Source organism: Drosophila hydei, unplaced genomic scaffold, assembly GCF_003285905.1.
Source record: "Drosophila hydei strain 15085-1641.00,03,60 unplaced genomic scaffold, DhydRS2 tig00008134-arrow-pilon, whole genome shotgun sequence".
NCBI classification, from domain to species: domain Eukaryota; kingdom Metazoa; phylum Arthropoda; class Insecta; order Diptera; family Drosophilidae; genus Drosophila; species Drosophila hydei.
The window spans coordinates 2,674,921-2,695,482 of record NW_022045843.1 but is presented as its reverse complement, the minus strand read 5'-3'; the positions used below and the strand labels follow the sequence as shown (position 1 = coordinate 2,695,482).

At 39.4% G+C, this 20,562-nt stretch overlaps 2 protein-coding genes across 3 annotated transcripts; one reads left to right on the top strand and one right to left on the bottom strand.

Moving 5' to 3' along the window:
• Window positions 1-152: 152 nt before the first annotated feature.
• Window positions 153-5,339, top strand: LOC111604118 (anillin). 2 transcript variants are annotated; one of them, XM_023322026.2, is made up of 12 exons: window positions 153-581; window positions 656-952; window positions 1,161-1,646; window positions 1,728-2,133; window positions 2,194-2,514; window positions 2,587-2,737; window positions 2,897-3,062; window positions 3,133-3,309; window positions 3,374-3,601; window positions 3,666-4,005; window positions 4,070-4,368; window positions 4,431-5,339. In XM_023322026.2, exons 1-12 carry the CDS (start codon window positions 564-566, stop codon window positions 5,148-5,150), a joined length of 3,609 nt encoding a protein of 1,202 aa, XP_023177794.2. In that variant the 5' UTR covers window positions 153-563; the 3' UTR covers window positions 5,151-5,339. The 2 variants fall into 2 exon arrangements, with proteins under 2 accessions (XP_023177794.2, XP_023177793.2); XM_023322025.2 differs by having other exon boundaries at window positions 1,161-2,133.
• A 1,960-nt stretch (window positions 5,340-7,299) lies between these two features.
• Window positions 7,300-20,347, bottom strand: LOC111604155 (feline leukemia virus subgroup C receptor-related protein 2). Its single transcript, XM_030225440.1, has 10 exons — window positions 20,045-20,347; window positions 17,031-17,142; window positions 16,728-16,830; window positions 16,536-16,664; window positions 16,371-16,466; window positions 9,110-9,251; window positions 8,857-9,053; window positions 8,675-8,799; window positions 7,853-7,963; window positions 7,300-7,785 (listed from the first exon to the last, which is right to left on the bottom strand). Exons 1-10 carry the CDS (start codon window positions 20,181-20,183, stop codon window positions 7,488-7,490), a joined length of 1,452 nt encoding a protein of 483 aa, XP_030081300.1. The 5' UTR covers window positions 20,184-20,347; the 3' UTR covers window positions 7,300-7,487.
• Window positions 20,348-20,562: the final 215 nt, after the last annotated feature.

The window sequence follows — 20,562 nt, the reverse complement described above, 5'->3', positions numbered from 1 at the left end:
TATTCATGGCTATAGTTAGTTCTTGGCTGTTAAATTCAAAATTGCAATTTGTTCAATGATTTTCTTTTAATGTTTAATTAAAAACAGATGTTTTAATATGTCAAGATTATCTTCACTTTTATATGAGTAAAGCTGTTTAGTTCTAAATGTCAGAAATTAAAAAATTGTATATCAGCTTTGATTGCAAGCTGTAAGCACGAATTCAGAAAAATGTTAAGCAGCTGCACGTTAACATATGCAGATCGATAGATACTGTTGTGTGATGTTGGGCACTGTGGCAACTCTACCGATAACTCTGCCTTACCGACGCTTGCCCATTTAAAATCTCAACGTCGCGAACGAGTGAAAAAACAGAAGCGACGCGCACAAATTTCGAATGACGTGCATCTATGAAGAGATACTAAAGTAATTAGTTTTTAAAAGGAAAAAAGTGTTCGCGACTAACTAGCAATAAATAAATACCTTATTAACTACAAGTGCGAGTGCAACAGAATAAATTAAAGATAAGTGATCGGAGTAATTTGCATTTTGGATCCGCAACAGCAGCAACAACAACAACAGCAATGGATCCATTTACCCAGGTACAACGAAACAAAGCAAACAATGAAAACTGATTGTCTTCTAACTGCATTTGATGTGAATTTCATAATTGCAGCGCATGCTCGAAAAGGCCGAACAGCGCAGTCGCGCACTCGGCATAACAAATGCCAGCAAATTTCCATTAGCTGAATGCACTGTAACAAGCGAAGCGACGCCAGCGGCGACAACGACGACATCATCAGTGCCAAAAGGAAGCAGTGTTGCTAGCAGCGCAGCTGGCAAAGTTGTTATCCTGGACAAGGCAACGCTTTCGGCATCGCCCACCAAGCCGCTGCGTCACTATGCGGCTGTGAATAAGGAGAATTTGGAAATGGGCATCGAGATAAACATAACTAGCGCCCAGCCAATTGGGGTAAGTTTCTTTTTATGCCGTTTTTATTTTTTTTCACATGCATTTCCCTTGCGCTTTTATACGGTGGATGTTTTTGCGCTTGTCTTTGTCTTGGCATTTTGTTACAACTCTCTCGCTCTCTCTCTCTCGTTCTCGCTCTGTCTGTGTGCGTGTGTGTGTGTGTTTGCCTGTGTGTTTGTATTTTTACGCGCGCTGTCGCTACGTTTAGGTGCAAGTGGAAATACAGGAGCAGGATATGAGCAGTGATGAGGATGAGGAGGAGCAGCAGACTGCAGCCCTAATTACGAGCAAACCTAGCGCTGAGGGCGATGTGGAGGAGCTTGTTAATCAGCCATTGGCTCGTCTGCGTGACACTTCGCGCAGTCGACTGCAGCGCATGGGCGCCCTTTACTCCAACGCGGATGCTTTGTCATCGCCCATACATCGCACCGAGGGGCAGTTCCATGCCGACGATGAAGACAATGTGGATCGAGTGTCGCGTAGTCCACGGCGTGGCAAGCAACGACTTGGCAAGCTGGCCGCATTGGCGGATACAATTAATCAATGGGAGGATGACACGGCGCATCATGATGTGCATCGACCCCTATTGGATGCAGTGCCGCCGCCTAAGCCTGATTTGCCCAGTCGCCCACCTAGAGGGGATGTCGTGGATGCAACAAGCAACAAGACCAAGCAATTAAAATGGGATCCCAAGGTATTGAGCTCATTGGAGGCGCAAGGTTTTCAGCGACGCGATTCTTCCACGATTAAACATACCTATGATTATGCCAAACAGGAAGAGTCAACTGCACCAACAGTTGCCACAACGACGGCAACAGCAGCAGCCACAACCAAGCCGCCTTTGCCAGAGAAATCAATTGCAGTTAGTCAGGTGGCCAAAACCTTTAGCGCCGCAGCCAGTGCGCCCGCTCCTGCTGCCAAATCAGTGCCAGCGCCCGCAGCCCAAGTCAAAGCTGGTCTAGTGTCTGGTCGTGCAGCCATCTTCGAGAGCAAAGCAAACAATGGACAAGCGCCGGCAGCCCAGCGCAATCAAAAAGATCCGTGTGAGCTGTCGCTAAAGGAACGCATGAAGCTCTTCGAAACAGGCAATGCTAAGGCCATGCTGCCCAAGGCGCCAATAGGCACAGCGCCCAGTATTAACCAGATACGAGCGGCGGCTGTGGCGGAGGAGCAGCCCAAGGGTAAGTGCTATTTAAGTAATGTCTGAGAAGCCATTCAAATAACTTGACTTACCTTTGCAGCCCATCCAGTTGCAGTGGCCAGCCAACAGAATCAAGCAGCCAAGGCACAGCCAAAGCCTGAAAGCAAGTTGCGGGACAAGGTGGCCGCCTTGGTGGCCTCTGCTCAAAGCAGCGCAGAGAGTCGCATCAAAGACATTGATAGACAGCGACAGGAGGATATGCAAATCATAGCCAATCGCTTCAATAAGCAAAAGGAACTCTTAACGATAGCTGCACCAGTGGCTCCACCGCCAGCACCACCAGTCAGCAGCAAAGTGGTGCGCCCCATGCCGCCACCACCACCACCACCCATGACCTTGGCCAGCAGCAAACGGCGCTCACGTAAGCAACTGCCAACCAAACAAAGTCAACAGAAATCCTCTAAAGTCCACTGCTCTCCCTCTCTCTTTGCAGCTGGCGATGTTATTGACGAGGAGTCGAAGCGTGCGAGGAAATCCCATGATCGTTTGTATCCGGCGCTATCCGATCTTGATTCCAGCGGCGACAACTGCTGCGCTACGGCCACTGCCTCGATAAACGATGACACCGAGGAGGAGCTTGAAAGGTGCGCTGATAAATGCTATTCCTGCCTGCTGTTTCTGCTCTGCATTGAGTAGACAACGACTAGACGAGACTGACTATTACATACTTAGCTTTAACCATTAGACAAGGCACATAATAAATGTTTGTATAGCTGCTTAAACTAATCTCTTTTAATTTGTAGTTGCATGGAAGAGTCAGATGTGGATGTGGAGGAGAAGGAGGAGGAGGAGGATCAGTCGCAGACTGAGGACAGCAGTGCGGGCATGTGCAACGGCAGCCTAGGTCGTGAGATCTTGCACACGGTGCAGCGCAATGAACAACAACAACAACAACAACAGGGCAAAAAGGTGAGTCGCAGGTAGCATACACAAAGCACAGCGGGTGGTGCTTAACCTTCATCTTTCCCTTCATCAACAGGTACGCTATGCCGAACAAGATCATTATTTTAGTCATGACGGCGATAGCTCAATGAATTCATCACAAGTCTCTGCGGGCATTGATGACTATTTGGATGAAGCCTTAGTGGGAGACTATGCCAGTACACAGGAGGATGACACCGAGGATGAGCACAATGCCAGTCAGCTATCGCTGGGCGTGAGTAGCCTTAATTCCAATCAAATGTTAACTTGTCTATAATACGACTTCTTTGACCACGCAGAGCAAAGGTACAACAGCCTCCAATAGCTTCTCCTATCGTAGACCGGCTGCTGCTAGTGGTGCTCTCTGTCAGACAAATGAGGAGCAAGAGGAGGCAATGGATGTACAGACACCATTATTAAATGGCGCACAGCCTGTCAAATCGGAGCTGAGCGTCAATCAGGATAATGACAATTTGGTTACGCTCGTGCACACCGTCAGCTTCTATCGTCGCCAGCAGAATGCCAGTGTAGGCTACACCTTTAATATATAACTTGTTGCAGAAATCTTAAATATATCTCAATTATTTGTAGAGCTCGAATTCGACGCCGGTGCGTAAGATTTGTCGTGAGCAGCAGATTGTGCGCTCGGCTTTGAACAACGATTGCCATGCCAAGCACAAGCTGGAATATGATTCACCGCAGCATGTGGAGCCGGCTGCCAGCAGCGAGGATGACGAGGAGGTACAGCAAGCACGCGAATCAAATGATGCCGCTTTGGCGCAGGACAAGATCAAGAAGCTGTTAGGCGAAGTGTGCAAACAGCAGCAGGTGATTGGACAGGCCAGCCAGGCGCTCAATCTGTGCGCAGCAACAGTTGAATTTTCGGGCTCTACCGAATCTGTGGAGGGCGAACGCTATCTACTGCTAGCAAGTAGGAGTTGATTGATCTAGTATATATATAAATATGTTAAATATTAATGAAACATTGCTTGTAGCTCATCGTCGTCAAGCCTGCTTGGATGAGGTGCAGCGTCTGCGCGTGGAGAATAGCGTAAGGCCAGTGGGTGCGCCCAAGGAGAAGGGCCTGCTTACCGTCAAGGATATCACCATACCTTTGCGACAGGAATATGTGCGTAAAATGGCAACGGGCAGCATCAATGGCCATCATTTGGTCTGCCTGCTCAAGTACAACGAGCACGTGCTGGCCACCAAGACGGTGCCCACCATGCCAGGTCTGCTCTCTGTCAAATTTCCCGATGTGCTGCAGCTAAACAACGTCTATGCGGACTTCAGAGTAAGCAAGAGGATTAATTACTTTCTGTCGAAGGAGATATTTTAATGACATTTCCTCAACAGATTACTCTAGAGATTTATGGCATGCTGGCGCAGCGGGATCAGCTGCCACACGAGCTCAAGTACCACATCAATGTGAATAAGAAGAGTGGCATTAAGACGCCCAAGAAGAAGGGTGGGGAAAATCGTTTAGTTATGCCCCCCGTTCAGAGTCCAGCCGGTCCCCATGTGGTGCGCACGCCACAGCTGGTGCAATATGGTTTTGCCATCTTTTCGCTGCGTGAGATTCAACGCACCAGCTGGACGTTGACACAAGTTCTGGGCGTTAGTCCGCTGGATGGCACCGTGCACATGAAGGTCAATTGCGAGCTGTCGGTGAGTGTGGAGTACAAGGGGTTCCTTACCATGTTCGAGGATATATCTGGCTTCGGTGCCTGGCATCGTCGCTGGTGCTATCTGAATGGCTCCCTGCTCAGCTACTGGAAGTATCCGGATGATGAGAAGAAGAAGGCTCCAATGGGCAGCATCGATTTGAATGCGTGCAGCTCACAGAAAGTGAGCACAGCGCCGCGCGACATATGCGCACGCTTGAATACGATGCTGCTCGAATGCGAACGTCCTGCTCTAGACACAGATCAGGAATCGTTAATAATAGTACCCAATGGACGGACGACAACGGTGCGGCATTTGCTCTCTGCCGATACCAAGGAGGAGCGCGACGAATGGGCGGCATATCTGAACAAGGCGTTGACCTTGCTGCGCGCCTGGGGCACAACGCATTGAGCAATGGGTGGCAGCGGCAGCGGCAACTGAAGCAGACAGCATTTGGTGACTGGGGCTTTTGCTTTAACTGTTTTATTTAAGTTTTTATTTTTTGCTAATTTAAGTTGATTTCTTGTCATTTTTTGATTTTGCTCTATTTGCTCTGTTTACCATTTATAAAAGACCCAAGCTAAGATAGTATATATGTTCATGTTCAATCAGTGTCAGTGTATGTTAATAATACTATAAATATATATATGCGTGTATACAATCTAAACAAACAAAAATTATATATTTATATGAGTGAAACGCAGTTAAGAAGTTTTCGATTAAGTTTTTTTTTTTTGGTTTTTATTGAATACTTTTTCCAACTATACACATATACATATACATATATATTTTCATTTTGAATGTAATAACTTTTCGACTATGTGTATGTGTGTGTGTATGTGAGTGTGTGTGTACTTGTTTAATAGGTGGTTGTAGGTTGTTTATAAGTAGTAACAGCTTTTGTTTAGGTTGTTAGGTAGTCTCTGGTGTTTGACAATTGACACTAGTTGAGTGAACTAATACGGTTAGATATATATGCATATATATATACATATACAATAGGTGTATATATGTATACTATATAATACTGGCAATTGGCCTAAAGCTATCTACAAAATCGCTTTAAAAGTGTGCTAATTTGTTTATGTTTAGTTAATTCAACTATGTCACAACAAGTATACGCACTATAGACGTATATATATATAGGTATATAGTTATATAGGTATAGATCTTGTGTATATATAATTTAGATTTCCCTTTTCAAAGTGTAAAATACTTCAAAATTAACGTTAACACATTTTAGATATGATTGTTAGTGTTCAATTGCTTTGTGTGTGCAGGTGTGTGTGTGTCCAGGTGTGTGTATATATATGTACATCATGTAACAGTTAAGGGTTTAGCCTACAGTTGGTTAGTTCAGAAATTGCTTTAGAATTATGTACATCGAGTGAAATTTTTCGAAATTTTCGAAATGTTTGAGATTTTGTTTTTTAGTTTCTGTTCGAAACTGCTTTGAAAACTGTTTTTGTTCTAGAAATATGTACACAAAGTGGTATTTCTGGTATTATGGTTATTATTAGTTTCCTGTTTTCTTATTGAGAATTTTCTAAAAGTTTCGTCTATCTGAAGTCCTGGAACTTCTCTGCTTAAAGCGTCCAACTGTTTTCCCCCCTTTGGCTGACTGATAATCTATAGCTTCTTCATACTTCGCTATCAAGCATTGTTTGTATCAGGAATGTGTTTTGATTTTGTTTTTGTTTTTGTTTTTGTTTTTCAATATTCTCTACATAAAGCTTTCTCACAGTACCAAGTTCAAAGCTCGAACCAAGATTTTTTTGCATATAACTGTAAACTGTTTTCCAATATTTTTTCTGCTTGTTCGTCTGATAACTTTGCAACTCTTATGCTTACCACAGTCGCTCTTCGCTACAACAAACTTTACCTAACTTATTTCTTTCTATTTTGATTTCTCAGAGTTCCTCTCTGATATTCATCTGTTATCCTACTATTCTAGAATCTGAACCCAAACCATTTTCGAATCCAAAACTTTTGCATAACATTGATATTATAGGGTATTTTGAAGTCTATATAGTATATAGTTTATATATTTATTGAGTGCATTTCTTCTATCGACACATTCTAGGGTATTGCCATAGTCTTTCGACTTTAGCTAAATATGAATATATGTTTTTGTATAGGCAAGCTTGACTGTATGCCACTGTTTGGCTTGCTCTTGCTTGTATACGACAATAGTATTAGACACTGATCCAATTCAACTAGACATAAAACCAGATTAGTTAACAAAGATATAGCTATGTAAACAGATATATATAGGTATATATGATTGGCTATATAATATTGTAGGATTTGTGGATAATGCCTGCTATATAGGGGCTTAAACAATTTTCTATATATATATTTTATAACAATTGTGTTTGTTGTTGTTTTTGTTGTCGCAAAAAAGTGAAAATTTAAAGCTGCTCTTAAATTTTTTCAAGTCTTTTCAAATTTTTAACTTACTTTCTAAAATGCTAAAAATAAAACAATTTCATTTGGCCAATATATAAAATTAAAAAAATAAATGCCTATATATATATATATATATATATAAATATGTGTGTTTGTGTGTTATATTAAAAAACAATTCAACACTTTGATATACTTAAGGCTACAACAGAAATATAAGTTAACAACAAATTAAAATACTATAAAACAAATGCTTAAAGAGCGACTCGAATGTATAGATGTGTAGGTGTATAGGTGTATTGGTGTATAGGTGTGTATGTGTGTTTGTATTTGTGTTTTAGTTTACGGATTAGCCGCTGCTGCAACAGCTGTGGGCAGCACCACTTGTGCATTCTGTCGCCGCAAATCGGATTTGGTGGCCGCCGTTATAAGAGTGCCTACTATTAGCATAACGGCCATGGCCACATTGGCTGGCACATCGCCATACGAGTAGAAGAGCTCCGAGTAGAAGAGCGTAAAAAAAATGCCAAAGGTTTGAGCCGAGGCATTCAGCAGGCCGGACGATGTGCCCTCCGGTTCGGGAAACGTTAGCTCAGCGCCAAATTCAAAGCCCACGGGCAGGTAGCCGGTCATGAAAAAGCTGTGTGCAGCACGTGCAATCAATCATCAAATATAAGATAATTAAAGTCTAGTTGCCAACAACTTACCCTAGCAGCGAGGCTGTCAAATAGACCACAGCAATGTGTCCTGTATCGAGCGTGAATGTGAATATCCACATGCCAACCATGGAGAGAGCGTACACGGCCAGCGTTGTCTCCCTGCAAGTAGCAAACAACAGCTTAATAAAATGCTCTCTTCGATTATGAATTAAATAACTCAAATTAAATAACTCACTCAAATGTACATATGCACTCACTTGACTACTACTACTACTACTTGAGTAGCTAATGGTTAGGGAGTTGCTGATCAAGCTTATTCTAACACACTACGAAAGTTCTCTTGCTTTCTGTCTTTGCGCTCTCCATAATGCACTCAATTTGAAATGTACTCATTATCGTTCGCATTTATTGCCCTTTTGAGTAGACACTCTTTCCCGATTGGTCCCACACTTAACTATTTTTTGCTTCAATTGAAATTCACTCAAAGGGAAATTTATATATTTTCTGTTTCATTTTGTTCCTTTTGAGTGAGGAATGGCTACTGAGTTGCTGCTCACCCTTAATTAGCTTACTCTCAATTGCACTCTCTCTCTCTGTAATGTATGTATGCAGTTCAATTGAAATATACTTAATTTCGATCGCATTTCACGCGTTTTTGAGTAGCTGCTCTTTCTCAATTGGTTCCACACTTCATTTTTCGCTTCGCTCTCTCATGAACGTATAAATGAAGTCAAATTAAATTGCACTCAAAGGGAAATTTCCTTTTTTGCGGCTGCATTTTCTGTCCTATGAGTGAGGTGTGAGGTACTCTTCCTCGATTCTTGTGGCACACCTTGCGTATGCGTAGTTAATTCATTTAACTTTACTTACTTGAACTTGTGCGTCTTGTCGAGCACAATGCCTGAGACCACGGAGCCCAGCATGCCAGCCAGCACAATGCTCAGGCCTATACGACCCGTATCGACCTCATGACCTGGATAATACTTGAGCACCACCTGTACAATAAATCATATTTCAATTATGCATCACTTCGTACGCAGGTGCTACTGTACCGGATTGAGCAGCGTTGAGATGGCATAGAAGACGCCCACATTGATGCCATAGGAGAGCAGCAGAAATATGAAATTCCGATTGGTCAGCAGATTCTTCAGCGATTGCCCAAAGCTGACCTGCTGCTCGCCCAAGCCCTCCAGACGATTCGCTGCCTCCTGAGCGGCCGACGGCGGCGTTGGCGGCTTATCCTGAAAGACTGTAACACGATACGAGTTGTAATTTTAGCTAGACTGGACTATAGACTCTACTTACATATGGCCATGAGTATTAGCAATATGCTAGTTAGCCCGGCCACTAGGTAGAACATCAGTTGCAAATCGGAGCCCACCTGGTTAATGTCCTCGGAGTTTGGTACCAGCATTGGGGGCAGCACAAAACCAATTGCCACGCCCAGCTAAAGTGGTGAGTAGGTATGAAGATATTAATGTATTTTTGTGTATATTTAGATAACAGTATAAAAATGAATTATGAAAAAGCTTGAGAGCTTCTAGATCTTATTTCTACTTTCGATCTAATTCAATCTTGAATCTTCTCTTTTCCATCTTCCATCCTCCATCACCTCTCTTCTATTTTCCAATACATTCTTAAAGAAAAGACACATAACAATTTAAGCAAGCATTGCGCAGTCGGTCGGAGCCGTTTATTTGTTTATTTTATTGTTTTCGAACAAAGAGCATCCGTTTCCATTTGCTTCAGTTTCAGCGCGTTTCGTTTTATTTATGTTCGCGTTAGTCCTGTAAAATTGATTTATATGTCCTGCCCTGCCGAGGCTGTGGCAGTTGCTGCAGTTGTTGCTGCGGCAGTTTCTGCTGCTGCGAAATTTGTTGTTTTCGTCAAACTTTTGCGCCGCAATTTCATGCCAGAAAACATTGCAAAAAAAGGGGAACACAAAATGTGGCAATAGTTGTCTGGCCAGCTGCTGTGGCAAAACCGTGTCTCATGCATTTTTCGTCAGCTTTTCAGTTGTGCGCAAAAAGCTGTGTATACCCTGTGAAAAGTGCAGCAGTTGGCAACAATGGGCCAAAGCGTGGTTTGAAGCTGAGAATTTCACCTAATGCAAGGTAAAGTTCCAACAAATACACTTTTTTCTAGGGTATATTCAAGTCTTATACTTGGTATTTTTCATCTTGCTACAGCTCTTCTTGTATAAGTTAAGAGTAGAAGAGAGATTTCTTTAAATTATCTATTTGGAATAGTTTAAACAGGGTATTAACTAGTCGTTCAATGCGGTCTTTGATTGCTTGTCTCAAAGGCAGAGTTTAAGTTGCCTAGAAATGCATGTTGGCACGTATAGCGTACCAGCAAATCGATCATATGCACTTAAATGTCCTGCACAGGGTATCATGTAGTCGTGCATATCTCTTTTCTTTTGTCTGTTAGGTAAGAAACGGCTTTGATACAGAAAAAAGCTAAATTGTAATATAATTTAGCATATATAGGGTATTGGCAAGTCGAGCATGTGCACATAAATATAATTTATTCAATAGCTTATCATAGGGTATCACTTAGTCAAGCAAATGCTTTTATCTTGAGTCTAAGAATCTACATTTGCCATTTCATGCTTCTGCAGGGTATTTTGTAGTCTATCACACGCATCTGCGTTGTTTTTTTGTTTTTGTTTATTTGCAATTTTGTTTGTCCCATAAATCGGTTTTAGCCCATGCTGAAAAATAGCTTCTGGCATCGCTTTGTAAAGTCCATTAAAATTGAGGACAAAATCAATTGGAATTTTTTTCATAGGTTTTTTTTCCAATTGTTTAAAGCACGTGAATTGCTGAATTTCCCACTTTTGTTTGTATTAATTGCATTGCGAGTAAAGGAAAAGTCAATTTGAATAAATTGCAATTTTTAATTGAATAACAAAGGACTCTGAAGGAGGCTTTTCATTTGATTTGAAATGAAAATGCAATGAAATCTGAAAACTTTTTGCTGAAGTCATTTTCAACATGTTTAAGAACAATGAAAGCTCATTGAAGCTCGTGAAAGCTTTATGAGGAATGAAAACTTATATTTTAATTATTCGAAGAGCTATAAAAAGTAACTTTGAAAGCTTATAAAAGCTTTGTGTCAGATTAAACAGATTGTGTAAATGCTATCAAAGCTCGTCTGTATAATTCATTTCCAATATTAAAGCTCAAAGCCTTCAGCTTAAACCTTAAGCCTTATTTAACCTCAATTTGTATTCAGATATATTTAGTATTTTTATTATTATATTAAATTCCTCTAAGCATCTGGAAGCTATTAAAGCTCTTAGGCTGAGGTGAAAGCTCTTGAAATTGTCGTATTCAAATTTCTTATAAGAAATCTGGCTTTATTTGCCAATTGACATAAATATTATGCCAGAGCAGCTTTGACCCTATTTATTCTCTCTATTCTGCAATTTAGTTATTTCTGCGATTGCATAATCGGTTCGTTCTCCGTTTTCCGGGAATGCTTGTTGCCAGCGCAACAATTTGCATAAATTAAATTTGAATAACTCGCGAGAGAGATTGCCTTCGCCTTGAGGTAGTGGCGGCAGTTGCGTGGCACTGGGCGCATATTAAAAGAATACATATTTGAGCCTGGCCGCGAGCTTGACAATAATGCAAGCAAATTGAAAGAGCAGACGCCTCAACTAGCAGGAATGTTCCTACATACATACATATCGTCTATGGCAATGCCCACTAGAGATATCGTATAAACAGCTAAGGGGGTTTCCGATAAAAAGACAAACAAGGGCGGCTGGTGGAGGGAAGAGGTTAACTTGGAAGCAGGGCAAGGCGGGATATTCATTTCCTGGCGTGTTTACATATGCGAAACAGAGCACTTTGTTGTAATACCGAAAAATAAAAAAAAAAACTTTCAGCTGCTTAAGGGAAGATTGTGTGTCAGCCAGATACCCTGTAACTGGCTATGACCCATGAGTAAACTATATTAAAAGCTAGTTAGAGAGCAATTTAGGTCTTAGAAGTCTTAAGTTTAAGCCATTCTTGAAATCGATTATTATCGATAACAGAACAAAGCTGAGCACATAAATACTTTAGCCCTTATATTTCCTTAATACTCTTATATTTCTCATGCTCTGAACAAGGCATTTGCCTATCTTCTCAAGCTCGTATACTTTTGTTAGATATTCTATTGAAAATGTCCCCATGTCTCAAGCTCTCTCTTATATTTCACATTAACTGTTACACTTATACAAAAAATTTCCCAGATGTCTGTTTCTCACATTTACACTCAATTAAATAAGTATATTTTTAGCTCTTATAATGTAATAACATTTCTACTTATAATTTTAGCCTCCGCTTTCTTTCCGTTCACTCACACACTTGAACAACCATATTCGAATTCGTTACCTCTTATAGTATTCTAAAATTTATACTTATGCTTACATAGACCTTTACACACACACTTGAACAACGGCAACATACCCTATTTCAAATTGTTCTCAACGAGTACGGCGTGTAAAAATGAAAGAAAAAGAAACTATGTTTGTTCAGCACTTTGGCAACTGGCACAGTCAAAGGCAAAGCCAAAGCCAAAGCCGAATCCCATGCTTGCAGCTTGCTTCTCTAGAAAATCTAGAAAATCCGCTTGTCGGGATTCTATGAAAATGGGGGTCTGCGCCTGTGGCGTTGGCTGCTTCGACTGCTGCTGATTCTGCTGTTGCTGCTGCTACTGCTTGGTGCGTTTTGTCCTTGCCAGATAAGGCGGCAAACGCTGACAGCCCTGGCCGAGCTGAAGGTGGGCGAGGTGGGAGTGACGGGCGACGCGCATTCAATGTCAAGCGCTGCGAACGTCGCCCGCTGCTTGGTTTTCGCTTTAGATACTCTTCTCGCACCACAAGTATAAGAGTTTTGTAATTCTATCACGAAATGTGTAACGCTCAAACATTTACATGAACATATTTGATCGAGGCATTACTGTTAGTCAGTGTAAGCATAAAAAAAGACAGAGAGAGAGATAAAAAGAACGGAAAAGTGGGGTAGTTTATATATATATTCCCTGCAGACGCACCTTTGGTCGCAATGCTTGTGTTCCCGTTATCTTCGTCTTTCATTCTGCTGTTGCATTTATAGGCTCAAGACGTCGCGTGAGCGCGCAGGAGTTATACAAGTTGCGTGCTCTACTTAGCTATACATGTATAAGTGTGAGTGGGTCTTAGCACAGGCTCGAGTCTAACTGCGCAGTTTAGTCTGTGCGCAGCTGTCCTGCCGATCTGTTGTCTTTTGTTCGTGTGTGCTTTTTTTTTTGCAGTTTTATGATTGAAGCTAAAGTAAATGCGTGATGTGTTTATTTGCAAAATGTCTTATTTATCTACTACTTGTTCTCACTTGAATGTGTAGTCAATAATTGATAAAAAAATGTCTTGCATGCTCTGTGCTGCAGCTAAAATTTTCCACTCAAGAATTGACGCGCACTTGAATATGATCCACATGGAGTGCGCGAGAAAGTGAACGTGAGTGAGTGAACAGACTTTAAAGACAGAGATAAAAAGAGAGGTAAGTGTGCCCTTGTATATCAACTCTTATACGTTTACTTAAGCTGCTGGTTTATAAGAGTATTTAAGCTTCTGTGTACAGCTGTTCTATCTTCTTTTTTCCTTGACTGCCACTCTGCGGCTTTTTTATTTTTGGGCCGCAAGTTCGACTTGTTCGACTGTTGCCAAGCGGCGTTTTAAAGCCAACATTTGCATTTGGCTTTCTCCATTGAGCAGGCACTTGACCTCAGCCAATGCTGAGTGTGGGTGGTGCTGCAGGTGGCACATTTACATTTACATTGACGTTGACGTGCACACACACACCCACGTGCTGGTATACATGCATATACACAATGAGAGGCATGCCTCATATTGTAACATACACATCCCATTGAGACTTCCTGCCATGGCGACCCAGGCGAACAACAAGCGGAAATTATAAGCCTTTTCAGCGCCACTCGAGCGTATGGCAAATATGACAGCACACAGTCACACATACTCAGACACACACACTCACGCACAGTCACACACACTCACGCATGAATATTTGCATGTTTATGCTGCATATTTGCACGTTCAACCGAGCAGGTGAGTTGCCCTCATTTGGCTTAGCTGCAACACGTTGCACGTGCTATACATTATTCGCTCGTCAGTCAGCTAGCATTAAGGGTAGCCCCTCTGTCTGCTCCAATCAGTTCGCTGGCAAACTAATTGTTTAGCTTTGTTTGCCGTCCATAATCTGCCAGCGTATTGTTAATTAACAAAATGTCAAAGGTCATATGTGTGAAAGCACGAGTCCATTATCTAATGACGATAACACACACATGTGCACATACACACAGTCGATAAACAATGTGCGAAACTAATGCCATAAAACCAAGTTTCTAAGTTGCCAAATTCAGTGCTGCTAAGAAAGTTGCTAAATTTGCAATTCATTTTGTTTAGAAATGTCCAAAGTTGTTAAGTGAGCTATTTAAAAAAGCTTTTATTACAGTTCTTAGGGGAGTTTTATATATATAATATTATTCTAACTTTGTATATATGTTATATATTAGTAATTATATTTATAAATAAATATATATATATATTAAATATTTTACAACTGCGCAAATGCTTTATTGAATCTAATTCTTCATTTATTTTCATATGCAAAACGCGCTATATTTTCTTTCTTATATTTTTTGTCTCACTCTCTCTCTCAAATGTTGTTTGTATTGGATCTTATAAGACTTACACTAAGTATAAGACTTATATAACTGGGTTTTAAACTGTATTTAAGACTCAACATAGGAAATACAAAAAAATATCAATAAATAATAATAAACAATTAAAAAAAAATATAAACAAAAAAATTTAAACAACATAATTAAATAAAATATATCTATATATAAAAAATATTTATTATGCAGCATACATTTACATATTTGCTATGATATGGATAAAACTATATACTTAAAGGAATCACATTCTCAATTTCTTCTTCTTGAATTTTCTCCTTTAAAAATCTGTGCAAAACTCGCTTTGAAACTCAAAGTTTGGCAAGTCGAAGGAAATATTTTGGTTTTATGTCTTCGCACGTTATCGGGCTAAAAGTTTTGCGTTAGTCAACAAAGTTCTTAATGTTGCCACAGAGTGTTGCATTAATTAGTTGCAACTTTGTGGCATTTGATATTGATGCAATTAAGCAATATGTGGCAGTAGCTTCCCCCTCTCCCTCTCTCTCTCTCTCTCTAACTCTATCTCTATCTCTGTGGCTGGCTTTTGGTATTTTGGTATTTGGGCTATTTTTGGCCACATGCTAATTGCATTATGGACTTACAGTGGGCGTGGCAGTGCCTAAAGTCAGCCACAACTTGCGGTCAGCTGCGCAGGCTGCTGTTGCAGCTTAAAGCGGAACTCATATAACTTAACCTCAAAGTGACATTGCTGCCACATACTTGCCACACTTGCCACCTTTGCCACTTAAGGCAGGTCAATTCGTTTGTTTTCACAGTCGAATAAATTGAAAATGTGCTCAAAGAGTTTTTCTTCTCTTTTCTTCTTTTTTTTCCTTTTCCATTCTCCATTTCCATTTGCATTAGTGTCTGATGCAGTGGGATGTGCAATCAGTTTGCTTAGCTTCCATTTCAACTAGTTTCTTGTTATTTAATATACCCTGTATGAATTTCGAGAATGCTGTGAGATGAACTTTAACATAGTTTCTCTCTCTCTCTCTCTCTCTGTCATAACACAAATATCTTAAATAAATTATTTTTTTTTGTTTTTCCTCCATTTCTCTTTATAAATATATATATTAAATAAATATTAAGTAGATTATATTGTAATTAGTTATTTGTGCCATTATACGACGTATTTGAAGTACAGGGTATTTCCTAGTCAGTCAGTTATTACTGTCATATATGTCTAAGTATACCCTCTTTGACTTTTTTCCCGAGGTAACATATGTGGAAGCGCAGGGTATTCCTAGTTAGTCACTTACTAATAGGTCGATCAATCTTTGTGAGATACTGGGTATTTTCTAGTCAGTCAGGCAACAAGTCAATTACTGGGTATTTATACTAAATGCTTTGGTAGGACACATACAACTTCAAGGTATTTTCTGGCCAATCACTTTCTCTATACCCTCTAAGAAATTTTTTTGTTCTGTTGCTTTGCCAATATAATGTACAGGGTATTTTCTAGTCAGTCACTTCGACACAATGCACTATTAAACATTTTTTAGATGCTTTTGGCAATTTGATGATTGCACGCGTCGTGTAGCACAAACTATCCAAAGAGGGCGGCCGATGCGGGGGCGAGTTCACTTCCGTTGGCCGGAAATGTGCATGGAGCCGCAAAAAAAGAGGAAGAGATAGTCAAGCTAAGGGCACGAATGTCATTTTCGCATGTCAGCTAAGCATTGCGGCATCAATCTGACCGAAAATACGGCTGCAGCTCAGCCCTTTTCTTGTTCATGCAAATGTCGCCCTTTGCTTCAGTCGTGATAATATTTCCAGCTTAAAGCCAGTGGGGCGTATGCGTAATGTACGCTTTAAGCTTGGCTTTCTAGCTTACCTGATTGCCGAAGACGCCAACGCTGGTGGCAGATGAAACTTGATCGGGCCCAAACCAAACGGCAGCCAAACGCGCAGGCAGCGACAAAATGCACACCTTCAATGGAATTATCACATATCTGACTCAGTTTACAGATCTCTATATATCGGGTGCTAAGAGTGTTACCTGTGCAAGCGCCACTATTGCCTGTCCTATGAAGCTAACGTAGAATAGCGATGGATCCACCGAGAAGACTTTGATCCAGGCGCCTATGCAGGTGCCAACGATGCCAACGAGTGCCGTTATGCGCAGACCCTAATTAGGTTCAATTACAGTTAGACAGCGGCTCAACAAATGTGCACCGCTGGCAGCACTCACCACTTTGTCCAGAAACCAACTGCCTGGAAATATGAGCGGTATATACAGTATCATATAGATCATGGACGTCCAATCCACCCATTTATCACTAATGCCATAGTAGCTGCAATTAAAATATATACACATCTGATAGTTAAGCACCACTCTGCACCACCCTGCAGCACTCTGTGCTGCTCAGCGTGCAGAAACTTTAGCAACTTTTAATTAAATATGAAAAGCTCCGAAATAAAGTTATCAAAAAAACTTAGTTGTGGCTGAGCCACCTGCAGCACCTGCACCACTCTCTCACTCTAAGCCACTTACCGTGTTATTATATTGTTGATAATGGTATATTGTATCCACTGCATGGCATTCGAGGCTGAATAGAACACAAAGAGAATAAGCACCGCCCAGCGTCTGGCATAGACTTTGTAACCTGCGAGAGTTGACAAAATATATAATACAATATATATGTGTATATGTGTGTGTAAGTGTATGTATTTGCATGTGTGGCAGCCACTTGAGCTGTGAGCTCATAGAACTTCGTTATCTTTCACAAGGCTAAAGCAAATGGCTCACAGCACGAGCTTCAAGATTTACAGGATTACTTTTTAGCTGAGTTCCTTAGAGATATGAAAATCTATTTAAAATAAATATGAAAGTATGTACATATATATATATATATATACATATATATATTTATAAGTAAAGCTTTCGTTGGTCTAGACTGACAATTGGTTGAATTTATTTATTTTATATAATTTAAATTATAACTTTATATTACATAAAATTATTAAGATTATTTTACTAAAATTATTATAGCTTAGCTTAGTTAATCTCAGCTTATATGTAATAAATATAAGATGTATAAAGTCCTAATAAAAAGCCGCTTGATTTCACTTAGTAGTAATTAACAAATAAATAAACTTTTATAGCTGGCTTTGAAAGACAGCAAAACTAGTTTTTTGTTATTTGCCAATAATATTCATAGATAAAACAAATAGAAAAACATTTTGTTGTTTTCTTTTGTTTATTATTTTGTATATTTTTATTGCTGGTCTATTTTATATTGTATATTTCTTTTAAATATTATATGTTTATATCACGAATATTAATAGAAAATGAAGAAGTTTGTTAAAGATATTTTCGGAATTCATTGAGTGGGGGGTTCAAACTTTGTATCTCCTATATGTATATACTGCACTTACTGCTCTATAAAGTAGCTACACTTTAGCAGTAAGTAAACAATAAAACGACTTGATTTGTAAATAAAAAAATTATTTAAAAAAAAAAAATAAAAAAACAAGTAAAATACAAAAATTTACATAAATAAAAAATAAATTAAGTAATAAGTATTATTTCATTATATTACTAAATATAGAGTAATTGTTAGTCGTGCCTTTTAATTGTCAACTTTTAGGCACGTGCTTTACCATTTTTAGTTGCTTGGCATTGAAAATGCGAACTGAAAGAAAAGCTTTTGATGTTTGTTATTTTTAGTTGACAACGCACACACACACATACAATTTGACTCTCTCTCTCTCTCTCTCTCTCTTTCTTTGTGTCACACATATGTATATACTATAAGCGCTGCACGCAAATCAGTGAATGCAAACAAAACGATTGCATACCTTGAGGTGCAGTTAAATCAAAATGGCCGCTTTGTGTGTACGTGCGTGTGTGTGCCTCTGTGTGTGCTTAAAGTGTTTTGCATGCAAATGCTTAGTTACTAAACGCATGCACACAGTCAAACACACACACACACATATATGTATTGAGTGTAGTTAATGCCACAAAAGATTTGTGTGCCAGTCGTGACCAGAATCGCATTGCATTGCATGCTAATCAAACAGATAAAATCGCTTTCATGTGCTCTTTAAACGTTTTGCTTGACTTTAAATGGGTAGTCATGATTGTGAAATATATTATAGAAGAGGTCACAAATAGATATACAGTTACTCTGTGATTCGTCTTCACACCATTGAAACTGTTGTGATTCTTATTTTTGTGGATTCTAAGTAATAAGTCCTCTCTTTATCCCACGAGGCAGAGCTAGCATTGTGGATTGTATAATGAGTGCTGGGGACATTTTACTTTTTCAATGCTTTTGATCCCGTTATCTTTGTTGTATATAAGAGTAATAACAAATCCAAATCGAGTGGATTGTGATGTTGTAAGAGTTGGACCGTTTGGCCCGTAATATTCTCTCTTCTGATCTGTTGCTTACGATGCGCTTGCGCGTTTAAGTGTTTTTATCTTTTTATTGCAACATAATTCTTTTTTTTCGCTAATGAATTTGGCGCTCATTGAAATATAGTCAAAGAGACAGAGAGTGTGAGATTAAGAGGCAATGAAAATATCAATAATATGGCAATAATCGCATAACTCAATACGCACATCCAAAATACTCCTTTCTCATCAGAAAGAGCGTAAAATCTAACTCCAACGAAGATCTGAGCTCAGCAATTGAGCTGCTCTTTGAGTGGCCGTTTTTCAGCTATAAAAGGCGAGCCTGCAGCCGGTGCCAGCTCAGTCGCCTCCCTGGCCTGGTGTGGGTCAGTCGCATTGTGAAGCAGTGTCGTGTTGTGAAGTCAAGTGTTATGTTTAAGTTAAATATTTAAGTATTATTTTTAAGTATTATATTTAAGAATTTTGTATTTATTTAATAACTATAGCTTTAAGGTTTTGTTTGTTAATTTGTTTGTATTTAAATAATATATGATAAGAATATTTGTAATGATGATCATTATGTTAATGCTCATCATAATATTTAAGTATGTTGTTATTAAATTTAAATTTAAATATACTATTTAGTTAATAACAATTGTTATTGTTATATTTTTGTTACATTTGCTAATGATCATTGGGTTAATTATTATTTAGGTAATAATAATCATGTTAATGATCATTACGATAAGTCCTGTTGCTGATTGTGTTTATGTTAAATGTAATGTAATGTAAAATGTAAAGTCACAATGTAAACTCACAATGTAAACTCACAATGTAAACTCACAATGTAAACTCACAATGTAAACTCACAATGTAAACTCACAATGTAAACTCACAATGTAAACTCACAATGTAAACTCACAATGTAAACTCACAATGTAAACTCACAATGTAAACTCACAATGTAAACTCACAATGTAAACTCACAATGTAAACTCACAATGTAAACTCACAATGTAAACTCACAATGTAAACTCACAATGTAAACTCACAATGTAAACTCACAATGTAAACTCACAATGTAAACTCACAATGTAAACTCACAATGTAAAATCACAATGTAAAATCAAAATGTTAACTCATAATGTTAAGTGGCAATGTTAACTCACCTTCGGCTGGTTCAGCTGGCGCTTTGTTACTGGCTTTGCTCTCCTTCTCCTTGGGCGTGATCATATCTGTGGATTTGCTGCTGGCTATATATGAATCGGCGTTCTCAGCTGCGCCGCTGGCGCTATGTTTTAGATCCATCTAGGATATATATGTTTTTAGCTTTATATATATATTTATATGCTTATATAAATTAAGCTGTTGGGCGGTTGTTTGTTGTTTTTGTTTGTGGCTTTGGCTCGCTGATAATTACTCGGTGGTGTCGTTGAATATGTACTGTACTTGTTAGTTGGGCAGTTTAAATAGTTGATTCTTGAAAATCACTGCAAAATTAAGACAAATAAGGATTAAGCTAATTTTAAAACGAATTTAGTTTGTTTGCAACAAATATTTGATGGAATTTGAATATGCCGCAGCTGCAGCGGCTTTATGGTTGCAAATTGTTAAAACTTTTTAGCAGCAACACGCACAGCACGTCCACCCCCACGCCCAAAAACACATGCTCAGACGTGAGCTACAC